The 23,219-nt window shown below is 44.3% G+C and overlaps 2 protein-coding genes across 2 annotated transcripts in view; one reads left to right on the plus strand and one right to left on the minus strand.

The window, feature by feature from the left end:
- The window catches only part of LOC133141312 (GDNF family receptor alpha-2-like), a 76,158-nt gene extending 65,151 nt beyond the window's left edge, over window positions 1–11,007 (minus strand). The window contains exons 1-2 of the mRNA XM_061261832.1: window positions 10,904–11,007; window positions 7,326–7,640 (exon numbers count right to left, since the gene is read on the minus strand). Coding sequence (XP_061117816.1) covers window positions 7,326–7,640; window positions 10,904–10,943 — 355 coding nt within the window. The 5' untranslated portion in view covers window positions 10,944–11,007. The remainder of the gene's footprint in view (window positions 1–7,325; window positions 7,641–10,903) is intronic.
- Window positions 11,008–17,254: 6,247 nt separating this feature from the next.
- On the plus strand, window positions 17,255–21,554 carry LOC133139933 (uncharacterized). Its single transcript, XM_061259425.1, has 6 exons — window positions 17,255–17,597; window positions 18,186–18,371; window positions 18,895–19,038; window positions 19,181–19,762; window positions 19,889–20,853; window positions 21,495–21,554. Exons 1-6 carry the CDS (start codon window positions 17,255–17,257, stop codon window positions 21,552–21,554), a joined length of 2,280 nt encoding a protein of 759 aa, XP_061115409.1.
- Window positions 21,555–23,219: the final 1,665 nt, after the last annotated feature.

Consider the following 23,219-nt stretch of genomic DNA (forward strand, 5'->3'; position numbering starts at 1 on the left):
TTGCATGAATAAAACTTTTATTCAAATTAAAACCAGAGAAGACATTTGCATAAAAGACATTTAATGGAGATTATGATTTTCTGTAATTTTTTTAGTCAGTGCTTAATCTTCTCTGTCCTGATTTAAATTGTACCATCTAGGGTAATATTTCACTCTTACATCCTCTTCACAATATAAATGTCATTTTTCTACATGTTTCTGTTCATGGGATGAGCAGTTCACTGCCTCATTTGTGCCTGACAGTGAAATAATTTCTGACCAAGTCCAGCACTGGAGCAGCTTTTCCGATGTAAAATTAATAAGTATTGATATGAGTACATATTGTGTAATTACGCCATATGGATTTGCCAATCGTTTCTCTGCCCTGGCCTGTTTTTAAAGAGATATAAATTTAATTAAAATCACAATTACTTGTCTCTTTTCCATTCAGGGCTAATTGGAATGCAGGAAAGATTGGTGAGAAGAGTCAGCTATATCATTAATCAGTCTTTCTGCGCTCAACGCATTCAAGTTAATTTAATTTTACTGGGCTGCTACTCAATTGCCTCCTGCAGGAATGAGACCAATCCGTTACCCAGGCTGTTTCAGGGCACAGAATATAATCAGACTGGGGACTCGCTGGTTACATGTAAGCACAGCCTGTAATCTGATTGAATTTCTCACTAGCATGTAAAGGTGGGCATTCCTTTGCATACAGATAACAGTATGCAGAAACACATTACATTTTTCATTCTACAGACAATAACAGCTACATGCTTTTTTCCCCAGATATTTTTTAATTCAACCTTCAAAAGCACTCAATCGGCACTGCTGTGCATAACCAGTTCTCATTGCAAGTTTCTAGAAATGTAACTTGTTGGTGAAAAAAGATGCTTCTGCTTCTACCATTTCAAGAATAAATGGAAAAAAATCATGTATAGTCTATTGGAACAATCAAATAATTTAGAATACAATTTTAATAAGAAAAAACACAATTTACAAGAAATGAGAAATGTTATATAACTCACATTGGAAAGAAATAAAGAAATAGCAGTAATAGTATTCCACTGAAATACATAGATGAACATAATATTTCACATATACTCATACGCTATTTATCTGACATCCGCTAAATGCCAGTAAAGATCATCAGCTTTGAGAGATTTAACCAGACCAACTATTCCTATAGTACCAGCTCAAAAACAGCTGCACTTTAAAAACATTCATGCAACTGGTGAATAGTTCAAAGTATTTACTATGTGGATGTGGTGGAGACAACACACCTTCCTTTTTCTCATAGATTTTATAATTAGCATTATCATTAGGACACTGATGCCCACACAGAAGTGTACTCTGGCAGGCTGTTGTAGTGTTTCGGATTGGCCCAGGTGAGGTATGCAATTCAGCATCATCACCAGCACTCCACCCTGGTCAACTGAGTGCACACAGTCAGCCCACCCAAGCCACACTAACATGTTCTCCTCCAACTCCATTTCTCGCCCAGTTTGCTGCACTCTCCTGAACTTACAGAAGCGGTGGCAGATAAACCTGCCATTTCTACATTTTGAGAAATGTGGGTTATCTAAAAACTGTAAACGTGTCATTTTATATGCCGATTAATTTCATATTGCCATTTAAATGAAAATAGCAAGAGGAAATATCTGTACAGTTTTAGGCCCCACACAATGCCGTTTGAACCACAGATAAAAGGCACACTAAATACAATTAATACTCAGTATCAAGAGAGAAACACAGTCTTGGCCCTGGTTGGATCAACAGTTCAAACTAATTTACCATAAACCCAAAACTGACAATAGCCATTGTAATAGTTTATCTTGCCTTACTGAAATTAAGTGATTTGGGATTCCACTGAAGGATAATAAGTAGCCAAATGAAATTCAGACTATGATATTTAACAAGGAAAGGGCCATGGGAGTATCTTTAATCACTGTGATTTCTTTCACTTCTGGGAGCTAGCTGAACCTAATGTCTTCATTAGAAAAATCACATGTAAAAGGTATGCAATGAATCCCACAACCCACAGCCACACAATGCAATAAAAAGCAGATTATGTGTTCTAGATAAAGAACCTAACCTGTGAAAATGTTAAAAAAGTGAAAAGTCATCTTCTCCCTTGGGTACAGTCCTGGAGGGAAATCCTACAGACCATCATTACACTTTCCCCCTTCCAGTGCCGCTATTCGACAGGTCTCCAGCTATTACAGATTCATTTAATAAATCTCCTCCTGTTCGTTTTTGTACAAGATGATTTGCCTGAGGGTAAAAAGCTAATCCCCGTAATTAAGATGCCATTTGACTTCATTTCCACTGACTGCCTTCCGCATGTCTTCAGCAATGACTGCGCTTCATCCTCAATCCAGGTGCCTTCGTCAGTGGGAGCAAAGCGGGCACCGCAGTTATTCACCACCGCCGACCACACACGACACTTTGAGTCCGAGGACGGGAATAAAGTCCTCTGAAGGTGGTTCATTTCATTTTAGGAAAAACACTGAATGGATTTGCACCGCCTAAGAAACCCTGCCTGCAGACAAAGTACATTTTTACAGCTGTCTTTCATTTGATTTGTTTTAAGGCGCTGCAGACTAATTGCAGGAATCTCGATCATTGATTTCCCCTGGATGAAATGAGCAGAGGGGTATCTTTGGTAATGGAATGGCCCACTGAGTGCAACTGTAATAGGAAAGCAAATGCGAGCGAGTGCTTTAGTCCTTGGGGAAGGGACCATGCTTGTGAGTCATTTCTTTCCTGGGTCCAGCCAGGCACAGGAAAAGGCACATACACTTATGGAATTCTCATTCCCCTTACTGTAAGAGTTTATCTCAATGTCATTGCTCAATTGTATCAACATTCTGATAATAATAGCCGACTTCCTTCTGCATAAGTCTTGAAATCTATATGATTGGGTACACTTGAAGTCTCACGGGGAAAAAAAGGTAGTCCCACAGAAAGTAGCAGCAAGCGAACAGACCCACTGACCCTTAACTGTAATTGTTGGTATGGAAATACATTTGAGAAGATGGATTAGAATGAATGCACAAATGAATAAAGGGCTGTATTTCAATCTTCTCACTCTCTCAATAGCGGCTGCAAGATTGCAGAAGGTTCTGATACTGAGGACAGCAATTCCACAGATATTGTACTTCCTCCTCTGTTTTGCATATCTGTCGAATCAGGTCAATTCAAGTCAAATCTCTTGCAAATGACACTGCTTGCAATAAGATAACAAGATGTTTGAAATGCAAAGCAGTGTCTTGCATATCACTAAATAATGTATCGACCCCATTAAACCCTTCTTTTGTATTAATATATTTTCCAGAAGAATCAGGTCTGGTTTAATGCACCCAGGGAAACTTTCTAAAGAGTATTTTGTATTGCATACTAAACCCGGCTCCTCCAGTACTGATATCTTGATTTAATTATGTGATTCCATTAAGGTTGTATTATTTTTTATGAGATTAGCACAAGTATATTGGCAATAATGTAAAAGCATTATGTTTATTAGACTTGGGAATTTTGAGCCCAAGAGAGTGCATTAAAATTTGTACAATTTATATTACACATTTTACAATTACAAGAGGACAATGATACTATACTCTCCAAGGAATCAAATGCCAAAAACTCCACAATAACACTTATTTGCTTTTGGAAAGCTATTATCAAAAATGATCAGTTGTGGCTTCAATAATTACTTGATACAAAACTGAATAAAATAAATGAGTTCTTAAATATATTTAAAACATTTTGGAACATATTTTACATCAATAAATAAAGTGAACAAAAAAAAGTCCCTAAAATCATCTTCAGAATGTTTCAACCTATGTTTTGAAGTAAAAATATTTATTTCTAAATAAAATAATTTTCTCTCAGAAAATATTTTTATATAAAATAATAGAATGATTTTGGAGCAAATAATAAACCTGCTCACCTGTAAATTGTGGCATTGCAAAAGGGTGGCTGTGAAGCCAGTGACCAGTATCAGTCCAACTTGTAATGTGCCGAAACAAAGGAGGTAGAAAAGTAGGGCAGAACTTTCTGGCACTGTATCTGAGAATTCAGGAGGACAGACCATGACAGATATTCTGGGAAGCAAATTTGGTAAGGATCTTCTGAAAATGACTTTGTTCTTCACGGGGAAATAATACTTTTAACATTTTTACAGGCCTGAAGGAGAAAACACTCATAAAGAACTTTCCTACTCTGTTTCCCTGTCCCCACTTGGCCAATAAATAATTAAAGAAAATGCATTTTTGACAGTGTTCTTGTTTCCATAATTGTTACCTGAGAGTCAGCCCATATCAGAGGCTGAAGGTACACCTCTCTGTGACACCATATAAAAAGACCATCAGAACATTTCATGGCACGTGTGATAATACTGCATGTCAAAGGGGTGCTACAAGTATACCTTTCTTAGTGCGGTAAAAGGAAATCCAACACTGGCAAATGTTTCCTGGAGTGACACACATTGATCCGCCATCTCCATTTTAGAATTTCAAATAATTTGAAATCCAACTTATTTTAAGAGTGATACTGACAGAGAATTGCAAAAAGGTTTTCATGTCAAATGTGTCCTTAGAGGTTTGAAATGCAGGGTGGATTCAAACAAGCCTCTGAATCCAAAGTGAAGGGGAATTGAATGATGCGCAGGTAGCATCGCGGCGCATGCTAAGCATGCGACTTTGTCTGTCACCCATTCCCAGTGGACCGAGCGGGCTCATCTTTTCGGGAGTACTTAGCCCTGTCACTCACTTAACTCTCTCAAGCACAGACGTAAGCTAGACAACATGCACCTTTGTGGCAAAGCCCATTTCTGAAAGTCCTTACTGTGGTAGAAGTGTGAGATTCTGGTGATTGCAGCAGCCGTATTTACATTGGAATGACCGTCCTCTGTCATCGTCTCACACAATCTAAAATTACATTTAACTTCACGCGAGATGCAGCCTTGCCCTCACAATGGGCTCAAAGCATGTGAAGCACATTGGCACGGGCTCTCTCCAGAGCTCATGCAGAAATACTGTGACCTGCTCTCGCAGAGATGATTTAGAGCTTGACACAGGCAGAGGAATGAGAGGCCCATGGAGGAGTTAAGCACACAATGGCGAGCTCTCATTGCCTTTTGGTCTGCGGGCCCTCTTTATGAGTGTGGATGCTTGGGGTAATGGTCTCTGACTGCTGCCATTGCTCACAGTGCTAATGGCTGCATCATGGGAGGCTCTGTGAAAGGCATTAGCACCTCTTCTGTACGAGCTCCAGCTTCCTCTCTCCCCCCCCCACCCCTCTCCTTCCGTCTCCCCCCACCTCCCTGTCAGTGACCTTCAGAGGACAAGAATTCCTCGAAACAACAGAAGCTCTCGCCACATGTCATGCTTTTCATTCTTCCTTTTATTTTCTTCTCCGAGTTCTTTTAATTAGCTGAGGAGTCTACAAAATAAGGAGCACATCTTGGATATGCAAATGCATTCAATTCCCAACGCTCCATTCTATTCAGTTTACCTTTTACAATGTTAAGCAAATGAATAGAACCGCGAGCAAGCCTTTTCTTCCAACTGTTGTTGTAACCCGCTACTGCTAGTTAATTGACAAGTGCGCCTGCTTCTTTAATCAGTCACTCGCTGGGAACCAAGGTCAGTCTGGGGCACAAGGTCACGGAGACACAAGCCCTTTCTGCTCCCAGCGCGCGTTCGCAAAGAGCACCCGCACACCGGTGTTGGGACCGTGTGGTGATTTATTTTCTCCCCGCGTGCGAACACATACAAATCACTCATGTGTGCGAGCGGCAACGTCGTGGGGCTCTGCAGAGAATCCCAAAAGACAACAGCCTTCCATCTGGGAATGCCTTTTTAGCCTGGCGACACTCTATTTAGCATTGTCCACATGCCGACGCAGGCAGTTAGCCAGGGGGAGCGCTGTGCGGCGTTAAACCGTCCCTCTACCTGCTGGGAGCCTCCAGTCGCGTGCTGAATGACTTTTTAAGTGGATGCTGACATTCAGAGCTGGCATGGAGACCACCTTTCTTGTGCGTGACTTATGAGGGAGACGGTCTGCTAATTTCAATTGTTCCCTTTTCAAAACCCCGCGCTATGGATTGCGATAGAAAAGCCCCCTCACCCCCCTCCATTTCAGCACCAGGAGAAAGCGGACAGCTCCCAGCCCGGCGTCAGCATTGCACTGGCTGGGTTTGAGAACACGACCTTGAGTAGTTATTTCCCTCCCACTGAACCTGCCAATACTGCCCCACTGCTGAATTTCAGCTCACACTCCATTGCACCAGGCAGCAAGGAAAACAAGTGTTTCATACTATGTTCGGAATTTGTCTGACAAATTGAATCAATTTCTTGCTTGTCCTGACTTACGTCTGATCAGGTATCAGAAAGCTATTCAAACAGACCTTGACTATGTATGAGTTTTAGATTTCTCTGCGTTTCATTTACGGAATTATTGCAGTGAACCCCTCCCACATTCTTCTGGCACAGTAAATAGCCTCAGGGGAATTAAGAAGAAGGATTCGTGAGTAAAACACTTTAATGAGGTTACTGCTGTTTGACATCCAAAGTAGGGCAGGAAACTGGGTCCTCTGGCCAGAGGAAGCGCTGCCAAATTGGGAACATCAAAGTCACACTTACGCAGTGTAGTTTCTTTCTCGTTACACGTCACAGCAGGCTGCCTCGACGTCACCGCACAGAAAATGCCACTGTTCCGCACGCATTCAGCCCGGTCTGAAAAGGCCCGTCTTCCATTTTGACTTTTGCTAGCGGGCTCTTAAGTATGCTGGCGCACACCTCGGCGCCTCATTGAAATGCCAAGTTAAAGTGGAGCGTTCGCTCTAAAAGCTCTCTCTGATTAGCTGTATCAATAGCACCTTTTGTCGTGGTTCCCAACAACTGCCGAGGCCTACGCGTATAAATCAACCCGCATTGTGATGCTGTCTGGAACTCATAATGAATGCCTAACACCACTAAAGGCAAATGATTACAGCTTTTTCACAACCATTAGCGCTAGATGATGGACAATCCTGATAGAGTGAGACAGCCCGGGCGTTCTTATACATCAGAATCTATAGTGCCACAGCGGAGAGGGTCAACGACAGTGCAACATTCAATAGGGCAGTAGTCCCATCCCACATAGTACAATAAAAAACATAATAATTGGCCAAATAAACCATCCTTCAGCTCCTATATATGTGCGTGCGTATACATGTACTGCATGTATGCATGTATGTGTACACGTACCGTATGGAAATGGGTATGTATTACCTATGGCTGCCGACTCCATGAATGCTGAAAAGAGGCAGTGGGTGGCAGGGGAAAACGTTAAGCCCAGGCCCTTACCTTCAGTCAGGCCCATGTGAATGCTCCAGTAGTTCTGCAGGCATTGTAGCTCCTTCTTCATGCCCCTCTTACAGCGGCAGTCGTACAGGGGGCTCTCCTGCAGCACCTCCAGTGCCGCCTGGCACTCCTTGTTGGCCAGCATGGTGTTGCTGTCCTTTCCCGCCAGGCACTGCCGCATGATACGGAAGCGGGAGCTGCACTGAGAGTTCTGGTTGCACATGTCGCTGGCCCTCACGCAGTCCACCGGGGTCCTCCAGCCGTGGGTCCCCGCCCCGGATATGGCAGAGACGCTGGCCACGGAGCAAACCACTTCATCTAAGGGGAGAGGGAAGCCCGCCGCCGTTAGTCACGGAAGATCACGGCCGCGTCACCTTTCGGCCGTGACACCCAGCCGGCTGCACGCGAGCGGAAACTCACAGGTGCCAGTGCGCTTTTCAGACTGGACCTAAACGGTTCTGCCAAGCCTGTATGACCCAACGCTGGTTGACACAACCTTTTTTGTGCCCAATGCATTAGTCATGAGTGACCAACCTACAATTTTTTTTCTTTTATCTTCCCATGTACCCTCACTGAGCACTTTATTAGGCAGACCTGTACACCAGCTTGTTAATGCAAATATTCCATCAGCCAATCGTGTGGCAGCAACTAAATACATAAAAACATGCAGACATGGTCAAGAGGTTCAGCTGTTGTTCAGACCAAATGTCAGAGCGGGGAAGAAATGTGATCTCAGTGACTTTGACTGTGGAAATACTGTTGGTACCAGACAGGGTGGTTTGAATATCTCAGAAACTGCTGATCTCCTGGGATTTTGACGCACAACAGTCTCTAGAGTTTGCAGAGAATTGTGCGAAAAACAAAACCCATCCAGTGAGCAGCAGTTCTGTGGGCCAAAATGCCTTGTTAATGAGAGAGATCAGAGGAGAAGGGCCAGACTAGTCAAAGCTGACAGGAAGGTGACAGTAACGCAAATAGGCTACAGCAGTAGAAGACCAAAAAATAAGTATAATAAATACCTAATAAAGTGATCGCTGAGTGTATGTCAATAATGGGTCATTTGTGCTTAAAGTACACATGTTAAGCACACAAAAACAGTGCAGTCATGCTTCGGACTGAGGGACATATTCCATCGCATCCCAAAGGTGCACAATTCGATTGAGACCTGGTGACTGTGGAAGCCATTGGTGTAATATGAACTCATTGTCCTGTCTGTGGAATCAGCTTGCGATGGCATACAATTTGTGAATGGTGTGTTATCCTGCAGGAAGTAACCATCAGAAGATGGGTAGACTCTGGCCATAAAAGGATGCACATAGTCAGCAACAATACACAGGTAGGCTGTGGCATGCTCACTTGGTATTATGGGACCTGTTGTGTGCCAAGAAAACAAGCTGGTGTTCAGGTGTACCTAATAATGTGGTCTCCGAGTGTTTATAACCTATAAATATAATTTACCTTGTATATAATTCCTGACATTATAATGATTTTACTATCATTTATCAAACTGCCTATGCAATATAACTGGAAATACAGTACTGTATGATTTCCAGCAGTTGGTGGTGAGCTACATCTCTCTATGCCATGTCAATATGCGTTCAATATTGAATATGCGATTCAACAGCAATAGTCAAGGATGTGCAGTTATTTATTTGAAAGAGTAAGCTAAGATGAATGTTTAAATCAGTATTAATCTTTTATGTCCTTTGGACACCCACACAGCATACAAATGTTCTTTAAGCAATGTATCTTGTGGGTACTGCCGAAATCTCACTGTATCTACAAGGTCAGAGATTGACATTAATCATTACAAAACCATGTGCAAAAAACGACATACAGACTATATCAGTGATTTCTGATTTAATACGTGGGATTATTGGACTAGGCAGGCTGGGCATTTAATTGAGCTTAGATTTGCCCTGCAGTCCACGTAAAGTTTGAAAAGAAAATTACCTATGCCGCAAATATTGTGCATTTTCAATGATATTATGTGGTCGCCTTGCAGTGCCTCAGAACCCAACGCAAGGTACTGAAATATGCAATATAGATATAATAGATATAAAATGTTTACGCATCCATGTAAACGCATGCTCTCTCTCTCTCTCTCTCTCTCTCTCTCTCTCTCTCTCTCTCTCTCTCACGTCTAAATCTCGAGAGAGAGAGAGAGAGAGAGAGAGAGAGAGAGAGAGAGAGCGCAATTGTAATTTGAGTCCTTACATTTTGTCTCAGTTTAGGTTTAGTTACGCCTCAAAATACAATAGATGCTGGTGTATGACTAGTAGGCTATATCAATACGACGAATATGTCAATTGCATTATATTTCGTCAAATCAACTTACTTAGTTTCGCCGATAAATTGCTGGACACGAGCGCCACCTTCAGGATGAACCTAATCCGACCAACAAAGCATAGCAAAGTCCAGAACTCAAAACTGGACAGAATTACATGTACACACTTAAACTGAGGAAATATAAACTCAGAAGGTGAAGTGTACACGGGAGGAAAATATTGGCGGTAATATCCACCCAAAAGGTATCCGAGCGTATTTATAGTGTAGTAAAACATACTGAGTAGCTATTGTAGCAGTAGCATAATAATTACAGCAAAACTCCGCATGACATCAAAATCACACACCCTCATTAAGCATCGTGCGTTGGCTGACCGTTTCCTCATCAGGATTGCGTGATTACATGTAGGCCTTTAGACCTTCTCAACTTACTGATGCACTATTCCCGAACATGTCTTCACCTTTCATGACATAAACTTATAACCAGAAGGTCCCATATTAATGATCTCTTTCAGTCTGTGTATGTGGCTGTAAGTTGAATAACTCAACCGCGAGCAATAAGTCAATAGGTAAGTCAATAGGTTATAAAAGTTGTGTTCTAGTTCCCGGTTCGCCAACATATCAAAAATGCTCAGACTGAAACTACATGTAACCTCTATGCTTTGGCTCGAAAGAAATGCATAGCATCTGTTAGTCCGTAATACCCGTGACCTTGATGTTACATATTCCGTTTCAGTCAACCAAGTGAAGGATAGCTCGATTGCAAATTACTATTTCATTGTTGCATTGAACTTCTATAGGCAACGTAATTTTGAATGCGACAGACGGGTAAATGGATTCCGTTATACAACAGGTTAGTACACATACGTCCATTTCTGCTGATATGTGTAATGAGTTTTAACTTTTTTTAACTGAGCACACACACACACCTGCCTCTATTGGCCTATACATATAATATAGGCCTACGTGCTGCTTACTTTCTGACAGGATGTAAATTATGATTCAATTATCGCCTATATACTCGATACACTTTGCTTTGAACAGTAACAACGTAGCCCACATAAAGTATTTTATTTGGTGGATAAGTTACATTCCATTTCCATTAAGGCGTTGAACCTGCAATGTTTCGAAAATTATGCTACTTCCGAAGATTTAGATTAATTACGGTGTCCCTGGAGTGCACAATCTTGGAATAGTCTATTAATTTCATAATGAAGTTCATGAGTTAAAATTCGTGATCAATTACTTTTTTGGCTGTGAACGAGGAGGGTTAATATGAATACAACTTCACTCACCTAAGAAAAACAGAACGCTGAAAATATGCATGAACATCATGATAAATCCAATGGGAACTCCGACTCAGGGAGCTGGAAACAGCGAAGCCCCTATCCAATTTTCTTTCTCCTAATAAATGTATGATAATTTCCTTCACTGCTCGTTAGCACTCCGGTGTGGTTCCAACGGTGTGTAAATCTAAATATCCGAGCATGTCTTCAGTATTTTTCAATATATGTGCAGTCCCTGTTCAAACAACTACAGCCTCTAAATAATCCAATTCGGGAGGAAACTTCAAATGAAGCAATTCAATCCACAGATTCCCACAGAACTCTTATTCGGGGTATATGTAAACATAAATATCCCTTCGAATGCAGGTATTAACGCTGGGTTCCAAAAGACAGAAAACAAAAGAAATAAACGCTGCGTTCAAATACTACGCTTGTCAAGCATGTTCTGCTCTGTCGGTCCAGATTTCTTTTGCTTGTCATCCACCGATTTCCTCTAAAAAGAGGATCCCTCAACCAAGATCCTGATAGTCACCAACTTTGCACGGCGGGAAAAACGCATAAGAGACAGATAATACAGAAATCGAAAAATAGTTATTTTTCTCCGTAATTTTCGTTCTTCTGTATCTAGCCAGAAAATAATGATTGGTCAACCGTCGCAATGTATCGGAGACACATTTTAAATGCCAGGGCAGCAAATGAGTGGATTTGATCATTAACAATATAACCAGGGCAGTGTGGACGCGCCCCTGTCATGAGCAAAACTAGTATAATTCCATAGCAAACGCTGACAAATTAGATGAACTCGGAGCCATTATTTTTCGCATACCCACAAGTAAACCAACACAAACGAGCGGGGCAAGCTTATTCTTTCATGCGTTTTTCTCCAGTGCGTAGAGTTGTTTTCAAATGTTCAAGGAAACAATCAGTTGTGCGAAACTTGAGGGGGGAAACAGCCGTTTCAAAGCGTCTTCTACCAAATGTTGCGTCTCTTCCAAATTCCTCTTGCAAATTAATTCTTACGCCTTTTCCCTTGGTTGAGCCTTGCGCTCCTGCCCCCCTCGGATGTGCTCCGCACGTCAGACCACGCACAATCAGAACTGCTGAGCTTTACTTTAGCAGCCGGTAACGAGATGAACTTTACGGACCTCTTTTCTTGAATGCTAGAACACAGGCACATCTCCTGCAACAAATTATCGACAGAACTGCAACGCAAACGTGCGTAATAACCGCCTCATGCCCCGCGAGATCAGAAACGGTCTTTCATATGTCTAAAACAAAACCTTTCTCGAAGGCGAGCGCTCCACTGAAAAAAAAAGAGGAGGTGCGTACAGTACAATTTTTACGTTAGCCACAGAATGGAGACAGTTATGGCGTTTTGATTTTCCAACTTAAATTCATTATTGTATAAAGAGGGATGGATTGTATTGTATGCTTGATTAATTGTACTGCTACAGTTTAACCGGTAGCTTCGTTTTTCCAGCTCAATGAGTTAAAACACGAAACAGGTTATATTACGTTTTGTACAGAGACCATAATATATGTTCTTCAGTATTAATAATATTATTGTGGAACAACCTTGGATCTCAAGACTAGTTTGGGAACATTTTGATACACGTGATTGGCTTCGAGTACACGATTTCCCAAGTAAAAGGCGCCAGCCTATTGAGTTTTAACATTCGATCTATAACGAATAAACTGTTCATTAATGTATACAATATAATGCTAATATGCTTCCAATATAATGCTATCGCAAAAAAAGGAAGATCGCGGATAAACCACTGAAGTGAAAACGTTAAAATGGGATATGACCTTAAGAGGGTAAAAAATAGGCACGCTAATAAAGTCGGTTCGATTGTGTCTCCAGGACTTGTGCTATCAGTATTTTCACACCACAGTCAGCTACAGTGGATTGTGCCTCAGCAACACTGTGTGGATAATGGCTTGCCACAAGCTACAGTACCTTCACCGTGTACATCAACGCACATTCTTGTGATTTGTCATCGCTAGAACGGAATTGGATGAAGCTGGCCTGAGGTACACAGGGCTCCCCGAGCTCGCTTAGACTTTTTGGTGTGAGCGACGACGTCTGTCTTGCTTCCACTTGCTACGCTTACTCGCGTTAGCTGGGGCCAGGCTGCCCTGGCGGTAGCACACTGAAGCAAGACTTGGCCACGTGCCCACGACTCAGCTCCCACCCCCACTCTCACTGCCGTGCTGTTGAAAATGAAATTATTAATGACGTTTTGTTATTATTTTGTTTTAACAATGTTTTGCATTTCAACATTGTTTCCTATATTTAGCAAATAAGTACCACCGGTGAAATAGTTTAACATGCCCGTAATTATGTCCTTGCGCAATTCTATTGGCTTATTTGGCAATTTCCGTAGCATGTTGTTTTTCCGGCTTTCAGTGCTGAAAGATAAATAGGCTCATCAAAATTGGTAAATCAAAGTATTTTTTTATATGAAAGAAGCCCGGATTATTATATTTGACACCCATGCTAAGCCCCTAGGTTGTTCTGACAAAATACACAAAGATATTACTGCAGTGCATTGATAAATGCTGCTTTTATAAGTGTTCCTCAGTTGTGATTGAAAATGTCCTTTATTTTATATATTTATAAATACATTTTGAATCCAATGTATGAGGGTCCTGACATGTGTTAATGCGCATATACTATGTAAATACTAATCTTCCCCCATATTTCATTTATCTTGAGACTACACTATAAGCATTTGCAGTTAATTGCCACTTTGCTTTTTAGCACATTTGCTTTTACATTTTAGGAATGTTTGTATTTTTTGCATTTTGGTACATGCATGATTTGGAGACCTAGGATGCATCTGTCCTTGCTATTAGCTTGAATGTACATAATTGATCTGTATGCATTTTCCAATTTAAGTTACAAATCACCGGGCACAGCGTTATGTGTCAATGATCGCAGAGCATACAGAATACAAAATGGCTTTCAAATGCTTCCTGTTTTGCAAATGTATGCACGTCTTGCACATTATTGAAATGGCCACGTTTTACATCATTGCCTTGATGCATGCTGGCCTCACATAAATCTTCGAAACCAAATCTTTCTTGAGTGACAGGCAACACAGGACAGACTACTTGCCAATTGTAAAGTGATGAGGGAATGTAACGTCAGGCCTTTTATCCAATAGGCAAAACATGTGGGTGTGCTGGCAAAGAAGCTGACTCTTTTTATCTGGTAGTCACCCCAGAGTATCATTTCCATTTGATATGAATTACGAGAGGATAGAGCTAAGCTGTGTAAAAGCATTAACCTCAACATTACCAATCATTTACCATTCTTCTACCTCCATTCCATTATTTTTTTATGTTAATGTTGATTACATTACTTCTATTCATATAGTCCTTTGTCAGGCTAACATAATGTCTCAAGTGAAAATGTATTCTTCCGTGCATGGTTTTCTGTGCTTGTTGAGCTGCTCCATGTCCATGTTTGATGTATGAATGCCAAAATTTGGGTCCAACACCCTGAGCCTAAATGAGAAAAAAATTTTGTCCAAGGTGCAGATGTAAATTGGGGGTCTCACAATTGTTCATAGATACATTTGGAATGTAAATGAATAGCATTTTTTATGAAGGTTTAAAAAAAAGTAAAAAGTAGCTGAGAGAAACGGTGTATTTGATATTCCCTCAGATACATTCTAATCATGCTTACCATCTTATGAATGAGCCTCAGGACTGTTTATCAAAGGAGAGACACCAGTCTGAAGTTTGACAAGAGGACATTCATATAACATATATACATATAACTGCCATCTGCCTTGGCACAGCTAGAAAACAGTTCTCAATTTCAAGCCAAGAGCTGAGGGATGAGTAATAGCCCACTAATAGCCAGGGATAACAATTTTAGTTAACCTTCTTCCTTTATTTTCCTCCGATTCAGAATGCCAAAGTTGCGTCTGCTCATGCTCAACCTCCACCGTCAGTTATGGAGAGCACCGATAAGCATGCACTTTCCTCTGAAGCACACGGTAAACTGCCATTTGTTTTTAGGTTGCTCAGGCAAGGTTGTTCTGACACCAGGTTATCTAAGGTAGTTTTCTCACAGGCAATTGAGTCATCCCTCAGTAAGAGGTTGAGCCTTCTTGTCAGTCAGTTATCACATTTTCCCTCCCCAGTAATCTACATCAATTGGCACTAATTAAGCGCAGGTGATGACTGACAGCATTTCTTCCACGCTGTCATGCAGTATGTTGCTTTCAGTGCACAGAACCACCGACACACGGCGGACATGTTTAGTGTTGGGTGGTTACTTTTTTCTTCCTAATCAGTGAGAAGTAGGTCTACATAAAAAAAATATATGCACATAATATATTATATCAGAATAAGCAATAAAATTGCTTCCAGTGGCATACTGTAGGCATAAAAAAATTAAAGACCACAAAAACTCAACTGAACTGAAATAAATAATGGACGATTTAAACATTTATTAAATTTGATAATGGTCAGTTGTTTAAAAGACTCCTCTGTCATTCTTTGCTTTTGCTAACATCATAGGACTCCACAGAAAGAAAAAAATCTTTCTAGATCAACGTAATTGGTTGAAACAGAACACGATGGTTTTTTTCTTCTGTACAAGTGGAACTTTCTTCACCTCAGTCCCAGAAGTGCCTCATTCATGTGGCAATGGGTTTTGTCTTTTAAGGTGCATGCCAGCGTCTCAGCAATGTCTTATCTGAATGTCCGGGTGTGTATTAATTTTTCTGCGCTGTGAGTCTGTTGAGCTAGTGTTTTATATGAATACTTAAGTTATTCAGCTGTATTGTACGTTTTATGTATTCTGATCTCTGTAATCTGAATTCAGCAGATTGTTGCGACCACACTCTCACCATGTTCTTTGAAGTTGAGCAGTGCCCTAAACCCTTGTCACGCAACAACTCCCACTGCTGTGCCAGCTCAGCAGTGTTCAGTCTGATGTCCATTTCAAGGTCCAGAAATCTGGAGTAGAAATTGAAGTACAGACAATGGTACAGTGCAGCGTATTACCTGCACCATCTTGTTTTGCATGGTGTGATGGTCAAGTCGGAACCTTGTTCTATCGCACACCTTAGAATCTGCTTGGACAATGCTTGAAAATGTTTTTGAATATTCTAGTTAATTTGTTAGGGAATTCATGAATGCCAAGTGAGCATCCTATCCATCCATCCATCCATTCATTGTATGTTTTCAACATGTACCGTACCTTGTGTTATCTGAAGTAAAATGCAGTTACAGTGATGAGATCAACCTCAAAGTTCAAAATGCCATTCCCGGGTGATATCTGCAACTGAGGTGTCATTTACAGTATTGAGGTACTCACTTTGGCAGGAATAACCTGTGCAGTATAAACTGTATAATTGTTTTGTTAAATATAGTGCCATTAATAGTTCTGCATGTTTATCACACATTTTCTCAGCCAGAAAACAGGGAAGGTGTATGTTTTTAGCTTATCTTCAGGTCTGTAAATTGTCGATGAATCAACACTATGCCTCTATTGACATAAAAAGCAGCGATTGACCTCGGGTCAGAATGCTCAGTGAACTATTGTCATTTTGTCGTATTTTTAGCAACAACGCATGAAATCCATTCATGAGATGCTCTTGGCTTCTGACCAGTTCTCAATTAGTCTGTGACACAAAAAACGCCAGACTGCAGTGTGTCATAAAGAGCCTTTTCTGCTCGAGGCATAACAACGCAGCCTTGGTGATGTGATTACGATGCCAAGAAGGTTTTCAGAGCATGTCTCTGACTTGTCTCAGACATATGGACAGCAATCACAGGGATATTGTAGAAGAGACACCTTTGTGAGTTACGCTTGTGATTAATCACAATCAGGAAAATGCTGTTATGGGCTCTAATTAGCCATGTTGCACACAATATGTAAATTGAGGTATGAAATGTCAAAGTCATTTGAGCAGAAGGTTTTTTTTTTGCGTTAGATTTATGTACGTACGCAATAAACTTTATTGATCATGGTCAGAGTATGAAAGGAAAAACCTCTTGTTCTATTTCTTTATTAGCTTCACTTTAAGCTCTATGGGAATTGGATTTTATCCAATCTCGAGACTGAAAACGATCTACGCAACGCCATCTTGATGGCCAATCAGGGCAAAGATGCGCTTTAGCGACCAAATTTACATACGGTGGCTATATATGCGACATCGCAGGCCGTCATTCTTTCTTCTCAAATTTTCAGCGCAAGGTTAGCAACCTAGCTGGAGACTACGTTTCTACCACGCCGAAGTTCTTCGTCTGCGAGCAGAAACGCGCTGCTGTGAGGAAGGAGCTTTTTTTCCCGACTCAAAGCCCCTCGCTAGACGACGTCGAGCTCGAAGATTCGCCATGAAGCGGTGCCAAGGGTGCGACGCAGCCGTGGAGGGTACGGACCCTCACACTGCTTGCGTTATGTGTCTCGGCGAGACCCATGCTCTCGCGGCCTTAACTAAGGTGACCTGCACCGCCTGCGCTGCACTTGGGGCGCAGGAGCTACTGCGCCGGGCAAGCATGCACCGCGAAGACGCCAGTTGGGCTGACTTCCCGGAGCCTTTTGCCATGCACTCTCAGGAGGACAGACCGAACCTGCGCGATGGCAGGGTTCCGTCTGACACGGCCCATCTGGAAGAGGCGCTCCTAACCCTCGCTAACAGCTCTGGGGACGAGGACAACGACCTCCTTCTCCACTCTAGTGACCAGGAGATGCTTCCAGACGACAGTTTGGAGCCTTCCGGCTCTGTCGCTATCCCAACGGCGACGGGTGAGTTGGAGCACCACCCCTCCCTGTTGAAAGACTTTCCGGTCGTGATGAAAGCGGCGGCGACCAGAGCGGAGCTCCCCTGGCCCCCTCCTCCTGCAGCGCCTGTAAACGAGCTGGTGGCTCCAGTGTACAGGCGCGACACACCGAGGCACGGTGTGCAACCGACCCCCGTCTGCCCGTCTGTACAGCACTACGTGCAGCTAACCTGGGATAAGCCTTTCTCTACGAAAGCCCCGGTAGTGTCTTTTTCGCCTTTCACGGTGGTGTCAGGCCGACAAAAGCTTCAGACGGAGGGGGTTCCGCGACTCGAAGATTCCTTGGCTACTCATCTCCTCGCCCCCACAGCAAGGTGGAGCGCAAGGAAGCCTAACCTTCCCACTCGGTCTGGGCAGATATCAGCTGCCTTGTCTGAACGTTCGTTTATCTGCGGTTCCCAAGGCGCCGATGCAACAAACAATCTTGCTATCCTAGCGATAGCACAGACGAACTTGATCGAGTCCCTTACTTCCTCCCTCGCAGATGATGTTTCTGCCGAGCTGAGGAAGAACGCGGGCGCAATCCTGCACCTCACCCAGGGGTTGGCACAGGATTTTGGACGGATTATGGGCTGGAGTGTAGCCTCTCTCCGGCACTTATGGCTAGCGAACTCGGCACTCCCTGAAGCGGACAAGGTCCCCCGCCTCGATGCCCCAGTCTCTCTCGACGGTCTCTTCGGTCCAGCGGTGACCGAAGCGATAGCGAGGTTTAAGCGACTGGATGAGGAGAGACCCACTCTGCAGAAGCACCTGCCTCTTGCTTCAGATGCAAGACGCCAGGATCGCCGTTCGTGGTCTAAGACTCGCCGCACTCCTGTGTCGTCACCCCGGCGCTCAATTGAGGAGCAGCCCGGTGGCCGTAGAGACGCTACCACTATTGCTAGCGGCAAGGCTTGGACGAAGCCGTTCAACCCTGCTGCACCCAGGGCTCACCCGCCTCAATCGAAAGCCCAGAAGCGTTCCTGAATCTCCGCGGGAGAGTGTCATAGAGGCGATCCGGTCGAGTGGACCGGACACCCCTCCTGTATCACTGACTTTACTAGCGCCTACTCGGGAGCGAGTTTCGCCCTTACAGTCACGAAGTCACACTCCCCCTATTGTTACACAAACATTTCCCTTGCCTTCTGCCTCAAAGCTGGCATCAGCGCTTGGTGATTTCTCAGTCAAAAGGGGCCTTTTTCCCCGACATTCAGGCAGTATTGGAGTCCTCACCGGCTCAAAATCGAAGCCGGCCAGGACTCTACGTCGGCCTATCACAGATAAGCACCAGGTCGTTGGCTCGAATTCGACCCCGCCCCCACTTAAGAGCCGGGCTTCTGCAGATTCAGAAGCCCGTGGTACAGTCTGCACTGCTTTCAACCAGGTCCGCGTTCAACCTTTGTGCTTGGACTCGGAAGTGCAAGCTGACGCCATGGCTCAGTACTGTAATCAGAGCGGGCTACGCGTTACAGTTCGCTGTCCCCCCTCCTCCTTTTGTAGGAGTAAGGGAAACGAATATGCCCCTGCATCTAAACAGCGCACTTTCCCAAGAGATAGAGACTCTCTTGGCAAAAAGCGCGATCCGCCTAGTCCCCAAACACGCCGAAATGCGAGGGTTTTATTCCCTTTATTTCCTCGTTCCAAAGAAAGACGGCGGTGTGAGACCAATACTGGACCTGCGAGCTCTGAACCGTCATTTGGTGAAACGACGTTTTCAGATGCTAACGCACAAGCGCGTAATGAGCTCAATCAGCCAAGGGGACTGGTTCACGCTCGTAGATTTAAAAGACGCTTACTTCCATGTGAACATTGTACAGCGCCATTGGCAGTACCTTCGTTTCGCTTTTCTGGGAAGAGCGTACGAATTTACCAAACTCCCATTCGGTCTGTCCCTGGCACCCCGCACCTTCGAAATGGTGGCGCGGGCTGCTATCGCCCCGTTGCGACAACAGGGCATACGCGTTTTAACGTATCTGGACGACTGGCTTGTGTTAGCCCCTTCCAGGGAGTTGGCTGCGAAACACACAGAGATGCTGATAACCCACATCGAAGGATTGGGTTTCACCATCAACCGCGACAAGAGTGTTTTTACCCCGAGCCAGTGTGTTCAGTACCTAGGGCTCCGGCTGAACTCATTGTCAATGACGGCGCGTCTCTCTCAGGAGAGAATTGCTTCCCTGAGAGGCCACGCTTGCCGATTTCTCCCAGGTCGCTGCATCAGTGGAATCACGATTATGCGCCTGTTGGGTTTAATGGCGGCAGCAATCGCCGTGGTTCCGTTGGGATTGCTACGCATGAGACCGGTGCAACTCTGGCTCAAGCGAATGCATTTCGATCAAATGAGAGACCGCGCAAAGCTGTTTCGCATTCCGCAGTCGGTTGTGAGAGCACTCTCGCACTGGCGAAATGGGCGAATGCTGAGTGTCGGTGTGCCAATGGGCGCTATCTCCACTCATGTCCCTGTATACACAGACGCCTCCACCAAGGGGTGGGGGGCGGTCTGCAATGGAATGATGGCGAGCGGGTTGTGGAACCCTCCTCTGCCTCATATCAATGTGCTGGAGATCACAGCAGTATGGCTTGCATTACAACGTTTCGAACCCCTTCTTCGGGGCAGACACGTTCTAATCAGAAGCGACAACAAAGCGACAGTCGCTTACGTAAACCGACAGGGCGGCACCAAATGTCCACATCTACACCGGCTGGCGGTGAGGATCTGGACTTGGGCATACCCGCGAGTTCGCTCCTTACGGGCGCTCTACGTCCCGGGGCAGCTGAACTGCGGCGCAGACCTCTTGTCTCGGGGCGGTCCCTCCCCCCTAGAGTGGTGTCTTCACCCACTCGTGGTAGCGGAGGTGTGGTCACGCTTTGGGAAAGCGAGAGTGGATTTATTCGCCTCCCGACAGAATGCGCATTGCCCATTATGGTTTGCGATGACAGCAACCGGCTCGCCCCCACTGGGAGTGGACGCGCTAGCCCATTGCTGGCCCAAGGGCCTCCTTTATGCCTTCCCTCCCTTTGGTCTGGTACCGCAGCTACTAGCCAAAGCGAGAGAGGAGAAGAAACCCCTGATTTTGATCGCGCCAGATTGGCCGCACAAACAGTGGATGGCCGATGTAGCCCTGCTGCTGACCGACGTCCCGTGGCGACTTCCCCAGCGCCGGGACCTCCTGTCTCAGGGGGCGGGGACCATTTTTCATCCCCACCCAAGCAGGCTGCGCCTCACGGCTTGGCCCCTGTTAGGAGCAGGCTCGTGAACATGGGATTGAGCGAGGCAGCTGTAAATACTATACAGCATGCTCGCGCTATCTCAACTACAATGGCTTATAAAGGCAGATGGGAGGCCTTCGAGACTTGGTGTCTCGAACGCTCTCAGGACCCCCTGGTGTGCCCTGTATCCGTAGTGCTCAACTTTGTGCAGAGCCTACTTGATAAGGGGTTATCTTTGTCCACGTTAAGGGGGTATGTCTTCGCAATTTCTGCGTGCCATACTGGCTATAGTGGCTCTACGGTGGCTGCCCACCCCCTGGTAAAGCGTTTTATCCAGGGCGTCCGGCGTCTGAAACCCGTGGCCCCACCCCGTGTTCCGCAGTGGGACTTAACGGTGGTACTAAAAGCCTTGTGCAGCCCTCCTTTCGAACCGCTGGAGAGCGTTGAGTGGAGAGCTTTGTCCCTTAAGGTAGCGCTGCTTACTGCGCTAGTTTCTGCTAAGCGAGTAAGCGATTTATGCGCCTTGTCTGTGCACCCGGACTGTCTCTCCTTTTCAGGATCTGACAGAGTCGTGCTGAGACCGAACCCTGCGTTTACCCCGAAGGTTATCACCACGTCCTTCCGCTCACGGGTATTGGACCTGGTGGCTTTCAAGTCTTTGTGAACTTTAATTTTGTTGGAACCATTTTGAGAGAAACAAGCTGTGGATTGGTTTCCTTGCATACTCTTATTTTGTAACCTTCTTTGCTGAAAGTAGTTGTACCTTTGTGTACCTTGTAGTTGTCTTGGATGCTTGGATATGGAATATTTTTGTGACTTAATACATTTCTTAATTTTAATCTGGTTATGATGGTACATAAAGTTTGTTCCAACAGGTTGTTCTGTCTATCAACACATTCACAGATTTAACTGATAATTAATATCTATTAATAACAATTCCCAAATGAAATCAATCTACTGTATATGCAGGATAAGCGAGACGTTTTAACTGTTGATTCATTTGTGTTCGGTATTCAGAGTGCCGAATTTTAAACAAGTGTTTTACTCAATCCACACTGTCCCAACAATTACATAAACAGAATAGGGCTCTGACAGTCTATATAACACTTTGTTGGAAACTGCTGTTTTCCTTGGGGTACAATAAGAATCACATTTAAAAGGATCATTGAAGTTAAAGCAGGAAAGCAGAGAAGTGGAAAACTCACAGGGCAAATGTGATCTTTCTACAGCTTACTCACTGCCAACTCAAAAGGGCCATCAACCAAATGCCAACTGCACTGGATGGAGCAGCCCAGGTTCTTGTGTATGACTGGAACTTCCGGGTACAGTGGTACCCATTGTTCTATGAGTTATTAGCGAGCTTTAAGCTCTATGGGAATTGGATTTTATCCAATCTCGAGACTGAAAACGATCTACGCAACACCATCTTGATGGCCAATCAGGGCAAAGATGCGCTTTAGCGACCGAATTTACATACGGTGGCTATATAAGCGACATCGCAGGCCGTCATTCTTTCTTCGAGACAAATTTTCAGAGAAGGAAAGAGACAGGGCCTGTGAAGCTTAAAGCTCGCTAATAACTCATAGAACAATGGGTACCACTGTACCCGGAAGTTCTATTTCTTTATTAGCTTCACTTTAAGCTCTATGGGAACCCTATAGCCCACGCCCTGTCGTCAACATCAGCCCCCTGATGCAGAACAACAGGCGATGGCAGTGATAGCCAATCAAGAGGGGCTCCCCTCGATAGCCAGCCCTTTTTTATGCATGAAAAAAAGGGGAACTGTATAAACCGAGGAGCCACAACCATCCCCAGCGCTCGGTTCATGTAAACCAGCTACCGAATACCCAAGCCGGGAGATGGCCAATATAAACATGCACGCCTCTAGCCACCGCGTAGAGGCGTTGCACATAATGTGTTTGAGCAGCAGCTACGTCCGATTGGACGCTGAGCTCAGGACTGCATGCGCCACCGAGGGTGTCGATGCATCCAGCAGATAGAAACGCACAAAGGCGCATGGCGAACTCCATGACGCCGGTGTACAAATGTCCTGCACACTGACCCCTTTAAAAAGTGCCCGAGAAGCTGCCATGCTTCGAGTAGAGTGGGCGCGAACCTCCGACAGAGGGGGCAAGCCCATACACTCATACGCCCAGTTGATTGCGTCAGTAAGCCAATGGGAAAATCTCTGTGCCGTAACAGGTTTTCCCTTAGCAGCAGCACCATAACAGACAAACAGCTGATCTGCTTGTCGAATAGGCTGCGAACGTCGTACGTATATCGACAGAGCACGCACTGGGCAAAGTTTATGCAGCATAGCATCCTCCTC

The sequence above is a fragment of the Conger conger genome, chromosome 11, assembly GCF_963514075.1.
Source record: "Conger conger chromosome 11, fConCon1.1, whole genome shotgun sequence".
Classification (NCBI taxonomy): Eukaryota; Metazoa; Chordata; class Actinopteri; order Anguilliformes; family Congridae; genus Conger; species Conger conger.